Raw genomic sequence first — 12,685 nt, 5'->3', positions numbered from 1 at the left:
GGCGATATGAAGATCACTGGATACATGTGGAAGAGTAATGACTCTCTTATCTACACATTCCTTGATATAATGACAATCCACTTCAATATGTTTGGTCTTTTCATGAAAAAATGGATTGGTGGCAATCTAAATAGCACTTGTGTTGTCAGTGTGGAGTGGAGTGGGATTACATTGAGGAAATCCAATTTCTGCAAGTAAACCACGAAGCCAAACAATCTCGGAGCAAGCAGTAGATATTGCTCGATATTCAGATTCGGCTGAAGATTTTGAAACACGGTCTTGCTTCTTGCTCTTCCAAGATATCAAAGAATCTTCGAGAAACATGCACCATCCCGTGACGGAGCGACGGGTGTCAGGACATCCAGCCTAATCAGAATCACTAAAAGCATTAAGCTGAATTGGAGAACCACTAGGAAAGAATAATCCACGAGTAGATGTTCCCAAGAGATATTGACTGATGCGACAGACAACGACCAAATGTAGATGACGGGGAGCCTGCATCAATTGACTCACTTGTTGAACTGCAAAAGAGATATCTGGCCGAGTAATAGTAAGATAATTTAGGCTCCCAACTAATTGCCGAAACAAAGTTGGATCAGGAAGAAGATCTCCTTCCTCTCGATGATACTTTATATTTAATTCCAATGGAGTATTTACAGAGGAAGATTCTTGAAAACCAGCCAAAGTAATCAATCTTAAGTATAATTTTGTTGGTTCAAGAACTCACCTAAAGAATCATGATGAACTTCCAACCCTAAAAAGTATGTAAGATTACCGAGATCTTTCATATGAAAACAATCCTTTAGCTGCTGTTGGAGGATCGTGATTAGTGAATAGTGAAGAGTCAGTTCCTGTGATAATAATATCATCTACATACACCAAAAGAAGAACACAACCTGAAGATGCTTGTCGAAGAAACAAAGATGAGTCATATTTGCTCTGCTCAAAAGAGAATTGAAGCAAAGTAGATCGGAACTTGTCAAACCAAGCTCTGGGAGCTTGTTTTAATCCATATAAAGACCACTTCAATTTGCATACATCTGATGTAGGTGATGAGAACAAAACAGGTGGGGGTTTCATATAAATATCTTCTTTGGGATCACCATGGAGAAACACATTTTTAACATCTATCGGATGAAGAGGCCAATTTTGTGACGCAGCAATGACAATAATAGCGCGCACCATAGTCATTTTTACCATAGGTGCAAAAGTCTCCTCATAGTCCACACCACACTCCTATTTGTTTCCAAGAACCACTGGTCGAGCTTTGTATCGATCAAGGGTTCCATCGGAATGAAGTTTAATTGAATAAACCCATTTACATCCAATTGGACAGACATTTGAAGGACAAGGAACAATGTCCTATATGTTATTTTCTTTAAGAGCCAAAAGTTCTTTCATTGCTTTCTGCCAATATTCAAGCTTGGAGGCTTGTGAGTAACCTATTGGAATAGACATGGTGGATAAAGTTGAGGAAAAACCATACCGTTTAGGAGGATGAGACACTCTTGGAGATCGCCGAGGAGGGTCAAAAGGAGCAGACCTTGAAAAAATCTTAGATTTTGGTTGTGGAGCAGTCTCAAGTGGCGGATTTGTTTCGGAATGGGGTAAAGTTGGCCAACGTCGTTCATACAACAATCCAGGTTTGATGAACCTCTTAGAAGAAAATGACAAATCCTCAAAAGTCAGAAGAAGAGGAGAAACAGAAGATGACTCAACATGGGTGAGAAAGAAAGACTAATCTTCAAAGAACACAACATTTCTAGAAACAAGAAATTTGTTAGAACTTGGATCAAAACAAATAAAACCTTTGTGCGAAGTACTATAACCTAGAAAAACACATTTAGTAAACTAAACAGAAAGTTTATTGCATTGAGAAGAAGGTAGGTGCACAAAATAAACACAACCAAATGTATGAGAACTATGGTAGTTAGGATACTCATGATAAAGACGATAATATGGAGACTCAAGATTTAACACTTTAGATGGAAGTCTATTAATCAAATAAACAGCAGTAGACAAAGCTTTCACCCAGTATTTAGATGGTACAAATGACTCAATCAATAAAGTACGAGTGACATCTAAAAGACGGCGGTTTTTACGCTCAACAACCCCATTTTGTTGTGGTGTATATGGGCAAGAGCGTTGTGAGATGATCCCTTTCTCAAGTAAGAAATTATTGAATTCATGAGACATATTCTCCATCGAAATCAGATCTTAGTATTTTAATACACGTGGAAAACTGATTCTCAATGTAAGCCAAAAATTTCTTAGAACATGGAAAACACTTCAGATTTGGATCGACGAAAATAACCCATGTAAACCGACTATAATCATCTATGAATGTCACAAAATACTTGAAATGAACATGTAAAACAATTGGTGAAATGCCCCAAACAACAACAACAACAACAACAAACCCAGTGTATTTTGACATAGTGAGGTCTGGGGAGGGTAAGATGTACGCTGTTCATACCACTACTCCCGGGGAAGTAGCATGAAATGCCCCAAACATCACTATGAATTACATCAAAATACTTCGTAGCATGACTACCAAAATTAGGAAAAGAAAAAGTTTTACTTTTGCCTAATTTACAAGTGGAACAATCAAAGGAAACAACTGAAAATTGATTTTTATTTCCTAATAAACCAGAGTTTGATAAATGAGATCACGCAATTGAATTTGGATGTCCTACACGTTTATGCCAAACTTCCGTCTTAGTAGTCATAGGATTACAAGCAAAAGATAGAACACGATGAATGTAAAAGTGTATAGGAAACAATTTTCCAACTTTAGGCCCATTCGCGATTATCGTCCCCGATATCTGATCCTGCACAAGGCAACCATTACGAGAAAATTTCACATCACAATTGTCATCTACTAATTGACCAACTGAAATAAGACTAGTGGAGAGCTTTGGTGATACAAAAACATTCTTGAAAGTTTGAGTAATATCCCCAACTTTGGTAATGGGTAAATTAGTACCATTGGCCACTTGAATTTGTGAGAGACCATGATACTTACGAACATTTTTTAGCTCACTAGTTGAGTTGGTCATATGATTGGAAGCGCCAGAATCAATAGGCCAAAGATTAGATGGAATATCGTTACCTTGTAGCCCCAAGGCTGAAAGGGCTGACATAATTATTTTTTGTATCATTCCAGGAGTAAGAACTTGTCCAGTTGCCGGAGTAGCAAATTGGTTGTTAGTTCTTGTTGAATATGAGTTATCAGAAATGGAACCATTTATCTCCGCTTGGAAGGCATTGATCCTACGATTTTGAGGACGAGTGGGACAATCCTTGATTATATGCCCGTGTTGTTTACAATTATTACAAAACTTCTTACCACAATTGCTCGCAATATGGCCTGTAGCATTGAATTTTGCTCATTTCCCTACCTTTTCCTTGAGCAGCAAATGCAAAAGCCTGAATGTTTTCTTGCTTGAAAGCATTTTGTGTGAAAAGACGCTGTTCTTCACGAAGTAATTCCCTAAAACAGATATCTAACGAGGGAGACGGGTCTTGATTCATCAAGTTAGAGCGCACACGTCTTGATTCATCAAGTTAGAGCGCACACTCTCAAATTCAAATCGCAATTTCATCAAAAACGGGTCTCTCTTGCTTTGCTCATAAACTGCTTGAATTACAGATATAGATTCAGCAAGTAGTTTAGCATAAATAATATCAGTAAATTCAGCCCATAAGTTCTGAAATCTTGAGAAATAATCTTGAATGGAGAGACCTCCTTGAGAGTAATTAGCAATTACATGCTCTAGCTGAAAGCGATTTGCGCTATGGTCTTAGTTGTAAACCTTTTGTAAGTAATCTCACATGGCCTTTGCTGTCTTGTATGGCCTGAGATTAAGAACAGTAAGAGGGTCAATGGACCCTAAAATCCATGTCATCACCCGAGCAACTTTAATTTTCCACTAACCGAGCTTTGTAAGATTGGCAGGAGCAGGATCACTCCCATCTATATGTCCCCATAATTCTTTTCTGGTGACAAATAGTTGAAATTGAAATTCCCAAGCAAAGTAATTTTTTCCGGTGAAACGAACATGGAAGGACTCAAACTGATGTGACACCATGTTCTTGACTAGCCAAGGGAGATAGAAACACAATGATACCAGAATGACCAAGATGAAATTCCTAAGATGCTTAGGACAAACTGTTAACAGTAACAGTAAGCAATAAGCAGAGCCAAGACTTTCAAAAAAAATTCTGAAAGGAATCACAGATGAGAGAATCTAAGAATTAAAGCTGAAAAGAAGGCTCTAATACCATGTCAATTTTGCTGAATGATCTCTCAAGTTGAGAGTTAATGTCATTAAATAGAAAGAATTCTCCTTGTACATCCCTAAAGATCTGCCATGAATCCCCTAATATCTGTCATTACATCTCTAAGAATATCTCCTATATCTAAGTATTAAAAGCTATTTACATAAATATTTACAAATATTACACATTTATAACTGAAATCTGTATGCTGAAATCTGTCCAGAAAATCTGTTGGATAGATATATGTCTATTATCCTAACAGTCCCAAGGAAGGCTTTAAGCCACGGGGTCCAAGGGGTTAAAGTTGGAAATGTTGTAGAGTGCCCTCAACTTAAAAACTGAAAAAGCATCGCCTTTGACTATGAGTCAACCATCGACTCGTTACCACAAGTCATAACCAAGACAGTGACTAGGACCCCATACACGGTCGACCTTACGACTTGACCAACCCATTCGTAATGAGACTCTACGATTCGTAGGGTCCAATCGTCGTCAACACAGAACCCAAATTGGGGTATACACTAGACGCCCTATGATTGCACCTAACGACTCGTAACATAACCTTACGGCTCTTTGCGAGCCACTTGTACCCAGAGCTGAGTTAAGCCACCAACTTATTGATTTGATTACGACTCATCCCAACGAGTCGTCAAGACATCTTACGACTTCGGGGGTCCAGTCGTAACCAAGGCAGTGAGCTTCAAGGCTCAAGAAATTTTCAAGGGCCGAAATCCGGGGTGTTTCAATTTCTAATACGTTTCATCAACATTAAAATCCTATATATTTTCTAGTTCTTTATATCAGTGTTTTTGACATAATTATAAGCCTTAGCTACTCTAGGACTAGCAGTAGCACCATCAGTCATAGCAGGATCCTGTTCTTGACTGACCTCGATTTTCAAGCTTTAGGAATAGGATTAGGATCACAACTGGCTGGTTGGCTAAAATATGTTTCATCAAAATGTGTAAGATCCTCTATATATTTTGTTTGGTTTAAGAATAGGATTAGGATTACTAGAACTAGCACCTTTTTCCTTTTGACTCATACGAGAAAACAGGTTTTTGATTGATAACATTTAAATGGCCATTGGCGACGACTCATTTTTGTTTGTTGCGGTGCAGAATCGGGACTAGACTGGCCTGGGATACCAGGCCCAAACTGCTGATTCGCCCCATCCCCTGTTCCCCTAAATCCGTCCCACCCACCCTAAGCCTATACCGGCCTGTCTGGGACAGGACCGGGCCGGCTCAGGTTATCCCCGCCCCTCGGACAGCCTTAGTGCTGGAGATGGGTGGTTTACAGCAAAGTGAAAGGTCCAGTTAGTATAACATCTAATTTAATGATATCGCCTGCATTTTTTAAATCGGCATGATAAAGTGATAGTGCTTGACAAGCTTCACTCTCTATTCTTTCTTGTATATGTGTGGTTTACAATACGAAATTTTAAGCTTTGAGGCTTAAGGTGACGGCACTAGCTAATACAGCTGTCCTTATGTGTCATTTTGGTAAATGATGAATCACCTTAAGTTATAGCAATTCACTCTTACGGGACTGGTTATGCCTTTAATGTGCTTCTCCCACCAAACTAGGAGATGGAAGAAAGATACTTCAAATTCAATCTGATTTTTCTTTTTACTGTATTTGTCATTATTCTGTTTACTACACTTTTACAATTCCAAATGAGCCTATGTTATTTGACAGGAGAGAAATACGAGCTGGCCAAGAAAATGAAGATAAAGCTAGTGAATCACCGGTGGTTAGAAGATTGGTGAGCCAGAACTTTTTGTAGAAGTTTACACATGGCTTTGCTACCATACCACTTTGGTCATTTTTCCTCAGTAGAAACTTTCTACTTCAAGTTACTAAAGATTCTTCCTTCTGAATTTGTTTTAATCTGCAGTTTAATGGCTTGGGAAATTCTACCTGAGGCTTGCTATGATAAAAGGTGAGATCTTTTCCCACCCTGAATGTGATTTGGCTTGTTCTCTGAGTCAGAGGGCACCTTTTTTTTTCTTTGGTTGTGATGTTTTAGCTTACGGTATATTGAGGTCCCCTTGTTGGTCATGTCCACAAGCTTGCCCATTATTTTTGCAATACTTGAATATATGAAGTTTTACATTTTTGGATTATGAAATCCTGTTCTAGAATGCCGTAGTATTCCTATTTGATGTAATCAACACAAAGATTAATCTTTTAAGGTTATGTAATTAATACTATAAAGAACATGAACTATTGTATGTGCTTAATCTCAATCTAGGGGAAGGTCATGCAAAAATTTCGAGGCACCTTCTGAGATTTCAGTCAACTATCTTAGTGTAGGTCTGTAATGCTAAGGCTTTCTTGCTTGGCTTGTTTTATTTCTTTTCTGTGGTAAGTTTTTGTACCAAGGAGAAAATGAGTCAACATACATAAGCAAGAAAGCCTTGTGCTCCTAAAATGAAGTTATAATTGCTGAAAAGAACTGTCAAATGAAAATGGCATTAAGTACAACGTACAGACAAAACAAGAGGTCATGCTAGACACAGTATGCTATGTTTGTGAACCTCAATTTTGATTACCCAATTAAACCATTAAATTAATAAGAAAACTTGTAACATGCTCACACCAGTGTTCTTTTGTTTTTGGATTCCAGTGGCTATGAGTTGGAGATGATGGAAGCTGAAGCCAAGGATTCTGAAGATGAGCGAGACGACATTGCTGCAAACATGGGCAAGGAGAGAGCTTCTTTCACTAGTCCTCAACATTCAAAGAGTCCCGATCAATTCCTTTTGAAGGAGGAAATCTCCAGGAACATCTTAGAGATACATACACCTACAGGTTTGTCAAATTTTGGAAACAATAAAGAGCTGTTATTATGTGCTCCCAAGGAATCAAAATCAGACCTGGCTACAGCCTTTGAAGAATCTCACAATAGGCAATTTGAGACCCATGGCCCCACAATGAATAGAAATGAAGATGGGCCACACAGCATGCTACGAGATGGAAATATTCTGACTTCGGTTTCTAATAGTGCGAAGGAGTCTGCTAGCTCTTGTTTGTCAAACAGTTGTGTTAAAGGTTATTCCCGAAAAAGACCTAGAAAAATCAGCCTCGCCATGGCCTCGGAACAAATTGAGAGTGAAGGATGTCCCGCTAATGAGGTGAGTAAACATTGTGATAACTTCAGCATGTCTTCAGAGAAAGAGCAGGATGGAACTGATGTTGGTTCAGCAAAAATCCCTACAACTAAATTGGCATGCCTTAAAAAGGGCCAAAGTGGTGTGCTTCCTGAGAAAAGGAGGGTGGACATGTTATATAATGGCTCTCCAAAACCGAATCATAACCCAGAAAGCATGTTAGACAGTGACCTGGGTGTTAAAAGTTATTCACGAAAAAAATCTGGAAAAATTGGTCTCAACATGGCTTTGGAAAAAATTGAGAGTGCAGGATGTCCTCCCACTAATGTGGTGAGTCAACATTGTGGTAACTTGAACATCTCCTCAGAGAAAGAGCAGGATGGAACTGAAGTTGGTCCTACTGAAATTCCTACAAGTAAAATGCCATGCCTTGAAAAGGGCCAAAGTGGTATACTCCCTGCAAAAAGTAGGATGGACATGTTATTTAATGGCTCTCCAAAAACGAATCATAGTCCAGAAAACGTGTTAGATGGTGACCTGGTGGAAGATCGTGGTGAAGAGTTAGGCAGACATTTGTCATTACAGAATAATATCCAATTTGGCAATGGTGCAGGTCTTGACCCCTTGAAAAGTTGTGATGCTTCTTTCTCCAATTCCATAAAACATGGCAATCAGCGAGAGTGTGATGAGGATGCATTGCAAGCTGCCAATTGTGCAGTTGTGGGGTTAAAAAGGACAGCTTTCAGCAGCAATGTGGACCCTGTGAATTTTCACTCATGTGAGACTGAACATTCTACAGGTGAACAAAACTGTCCAAGGAGTGAACTACAAGCTGTCAAAAATCCATCTCCAGGCAATGAAAGAGAATATATTGAGAAGTCTATTCAGTTGGCTGAATTGGACGATGTTGTAGGAGATGCTAGGTCAGGGTCTAAGCCATTAAAGATAAAATCCCTTTCCAAGAAGACACTGGGATCTGGACTAAGTCTCTGCGAAAGGGAAGCAAGAAATCAGAAAGGTACTGCATTTCATAACAAGACTGTTTCAGCAAATGATTCTGCACCTTCTGTGAGCTGGGGCAGAAAGGACAGAGATCACCAAGAGGTTCTTAGCATTGCAAAGGTTGAGGTTCCACCAGCGGATAGTGCAGAATCAAGCAAAGAGACTGAGAAAAGAAAATACTTTGATTCTGGAAAGAAAGATGTTAAAACAGCTGAATCCATAGGTGATAATACTGAAACTCCAGAGAACAAAGAGTATGATGAGTTGAATGTCTTAGCAGGAAAGCTCACTGGGGAACTGCAGTCTCTGGTTAAACCTGCGGAGAAACTAGTGGTGAACATGGATTGGACTGATGTGAAAGATTGTGCTGTGAGGCATGATGGTGACAACAAGAACTTTGAAACTCAAAAAACTCTCTCTGGCAAGAACACCAGGTCAAATAAATCAACTTCTGCTGAGAACGATGTAGATGTGAAAGTAACCAAAGGTCCAAAGTATTTGATGAAGAGGGGCAAAACAAATAATTTAGCTGCTAAAAGAGCTGTAATTTCCCGAAGGGTTGCCAAAAGGAAGAAGTCTGAAAATAATAAAAAGCAGAATGTGGAAATAGATAATGGAAAATGTTTGCCTGTAACAGGTGAACAGACAGGAACGGCACCTGATCATGAGTTGAACTCCATGGATATGGATAAGGAGAATAGCCCTCTTATGGGAGGCCAAAGCACGAATCATAATGATCGTGGAGCTGGCAGAAGTTCTCCGAAATGTGATAACAAAAGACCTCTAAAGGCTGGTGTTGCAAATTCTCGCTCATTGCAGGTTACTAAAGTAGGAACTGAGCCGAGATGGTTTATCCTTAGTGGGCATCGGCTGCAAAGAAAGGAATTTGAGAAGGTCATCAAACGCTTGAAAGGAAATGTATGCAGAGATTCTCATCAATGGTCATATCAGGCAACTCATTTCATTGTTCCTGATCCAGTTCGCAGAACTGAGAAATTGTTTGCTGCTGCCGCCTCTGGAAGGTAATGCATCAATAATCATGATTTACAGTAGTGCCGACTTTACTGGTAAACTGATTGGTGTATTGATTCTTGCAGGTGGATCCTGAAGTCCGATTATTTAACAGCTAGCAATGAAGCTGGAAGATTGTTGGATGAAAAAAAATATGAATGGTACAAAAAGGGCTTAACAGAAGATTTAGCAACCGACTTAGAGGCTCCAAGGAAGTGGCGGCTCCTGAGGGAGAGAACTGGACATGGTGCATTTTATGGAATGAAGATAATCATATATGGAGATTGCATTGTACCACCATTGGTGAGTTATTTTGCACTTGGTCACTGAGTACCTTGTAATTGGTCACGGGTTCAAGCCTCAGAAATAAGCCTCTGGTAGAAATGCAAGGTAAGGCTGCGTACAATACACCCTTGTGGTGGGGCCCTTCCCCGGACCCTGGGCATAGCGGGAGTTTTAGTGCACCGGGCTGCCCTATTTTTTGTCTTTAATATCTCAATATTGCTACTTTTTGTTAAATCAGGATACACTGAAGCGTGCTGTCAAGGCCGGAGATGGTACTATATTAGCAACTTCACCTCCATACACTCGCTTCCTTAACTCAGGCGTCGATTTTGCTGTTGTCGATGAGACCATGCCTCTTTATGATATGTGGGTTCAAGAATTCCTAAGGTGTGAAATACCTTGCATTTTGCCTGATTACTTGGTGGCTTATGTGTGCAAGCCCGGTTATCCCCGTGACAATTATGTACAATACAATACTCATACTTGGGTAGAAAGGTCACTGAAAAAACTGGCAGATTGCTTGGAAGAGTTGGTTGCGGATATGGTGCCACCAGATGACAACAGTAAGATGGAATGCTGATAGTGTTGATGAAATGACTTCTATGGATTTATATTGATATTTTATGTTTTTTTCTGTGACCATGCTGTGAATGTATACCTGAGGAAGACTGGTTTTGCCTAGACTATAGCAAGAATAGTATGAAGATAACTACGTGCCGGATGCAGGTGTTAGAGACTGTATAATTTTGTATAGAGCAGTGTATTGTTGCCATTTCTTGGTACCAATTTTCTTATGCCGGAGTCTGCGGATCATGATTTGAGCCTGAAAGCGCATCTCGAACAATTATTATTTTTCTTAAGATTGTATCTAATGATTAAATGTGTTGTTTGTCATCTATGTCAACACGGCTAGAATATATCTCAATTTTTTGTTTCTTCAAGAAACTTTCTTGGATTCAATTTATCCTTGTGCCTTAGCATTGGTTTCATGTGCTAACCAAGCCCACTTGCCAAGTGTACCTCCCTCTTTTTCCAAGAGCCCTTGAGGAGTCAAACATATTATCCTGGATGTTAAGATCAATTTGACTCTTCTACTGCAAACGGAGTTATTAGAGATGAATGATACACTTTTAAGTATAAATAGCTAAATTAATGGATTTGCATTATAACCTACTAACAAATTGTTTGTTTGTGATAATATTTAATTGGATCGTCAAACATATTATCCAGGATGTTAAGATCAATTTGACTCCTATACTGCAAACGGAGTTATTAGGGACGAATGATAAGTACAAATAACTAAATTAATGGATTTGTATTATAACCTACTAACAAATTGTTCGCTTGTGATAATATTAAATTGGATCATCAATATTGCTGTTGGCATTCTTACAGAAAACAATGGACAAATTTGAGAAAAAGCATATTGAAACTCTAAACGAATACTCTTTCAAAATTAAGCAGACCTTTTAAAACAGGTAACTTACATAAATTTCGGATTTTTTAATGGGTTCTAACACTTCATCCCATAATTTTGTTTAATTACATCATATCCTGGATTTTAAAGTTTTGATACATTTATTATATCGTGATACATATAGGTTGTAATACATTTAAAATAAATTATTTTTTAATTAAGGAAGTAACAGATTGTCATTTATTCTGAGGAGTAAATCATGCACAATCAATTACTGAATTTCTAAAATACACAAAAGCAACAATACCCACGATCAACTTTCAAATTTCAAGAAAACCATATGTATTGATTTCAATTGTATCGAAAAATTTCTTCCTTCTTCAATTTTTTGATTATTTTTAATGCTGATTATATCTGTGTTGTTGCGGCATTCCGGTATTTGAGTTTCACAGATTAGGTACAACAACTATCGGGTTGACGTCATTGTGATTCATGAAAATGCTTCGTACTGATATTTAATGGATGATATATCAATTCAATTGAAAATTGATGAATCTCTGAAAAAAAATTCATGCCAAATATGTTGTTCAAAGAAACTCATCAGTAATGGAGATTCATAATGATATGTCTGTGGTTTTTTTTTTTTTTGATATTTTGAAACATGCACCGAAATTCGACAAAGTCATCACATATGTTGGTAAGTTATTTACAAATTATGTAACTGTCACAAAATTTCTTTGGAGAGTTATGTATTTCTACTGATAGCAGCTGTATCATAATGATACGTCTGAATATTAAATGTATCATAATGATACATCTGTAATATGTGCCGTCATTTTAAAAAATCATTTATGATACATATTTATTTAGTAATTTTTATCATTCATATTCTAAGATGATTAACATATCTGTAAATTAAAAAATATTTTTCATATTAGGAAATCAACAAACTACATCTACAGTGTGTATGACGAAGGAAGAAAATACATAGTTCGATTGGATAATAGAACATGCAACTGCGGTAGATTTCAACTTGACGAGATACTTTGCGCGTATGCTATTGCTGTTTTGAAAAGCAAACATGTAAAGGAAATGAAGTCATACTGTTCTGATTATTACAAAAAGGAGACACTGGTCAAGATGTAGAAAATGTTGCCTTGTCCTAAACTGGATTGGCATATACCAACAGAGGTGTTGGAAGATGTGGTTTTGCCTTCAAAATAAAAAAGATCACCAGAAAGACCTAAGAAAGGGAGGCAAAAAAAAAGTAGTGAAACGTTTTCATCAACTTCAAATTGTTGTGGAAAGTGTGTCCGTAAGGTCATAACAAATGCACCTGCAACTATTGCAAAGGAGATGTGATATTTTCGTTTGAATTGGAATATGAAATGTTTATGAAGTTCAATGTTTTGAATTCAATAATTTTAGTTAATCTCTCAAAAACACGTTTCATGAGATATCAATTAGTTGTTTACAATTGATACATATTAAACGTTTGAGAAAGTTATATCATTCATATTAAACGTTTATGAAAGTTATGCTATTCATATTAATATTGTCTGCATTAGTTTTA

At 37.8% G+C, this 12,685-nt stretch overlaps 1 protein-coding gene across 3 annotated transcripts in view; it reads left to right on the top strand.

Moving 5' to 3' along the window:
• LOC107840966 (BRCT domain-containing protein At4g02110) overlaps positions 1-10,620 on the top strand; it is a 23,321-nt gene extending 12,701 nt beyond the window's left edge. For all 3 annotated transcript variants that reach the window (XM_016684933.2, XM_047398666.1, XM_047398665.1), the window contains 5 exons: positions 5,983-6,049; positions 6,182-6,226; positions 6,914-9,421; positions 9,497-9,713; positions 9,934-10,620. In XM_016684933.2, the coding sequence (XP_016540419.2) occupies positions 5,983-6,049; positions 6,182-6,226; positions 6,914-9,421; positions 9,497-9,713; positions 9,934-10,275 (3,179 nt within the window). In that variant the 3' untranslated portion in view covers positions 10,276-10,620. The remainder of the gene's footprint in view (positions 1-5,982; positions 6,050-6,181; positions 6,227-6,913; positions 9,422-9,496; positions 9,714-9,933) is intronic.
• The last annotated feature ends 2,065 nt before the right edge of the window (positions 10,621-12,685 follow it).

The sequence above is a fragment of the Capsicum annuum genome, chromosome 1 (genome assembly GCF_002878395.1).
Source record: "Capsicum annuum cultivar UCD-10X-F1 chromosome 1, UCD10Xv1.1, whole genome shotgun sequence".
Classification (NCBI taxonomy): domain Eukaryota; kingdom Viridiplantae; phylum Streptophyta; class Magnoliopsida; order Solanales; family Solanaceae; genus Capsicum; species Capsicum annuum.
The sequence above is the reverse complement of the archived record's forward strand: the minus strand, read 5'-3'. Positions and strand labels throughout refer to the sequence as shown.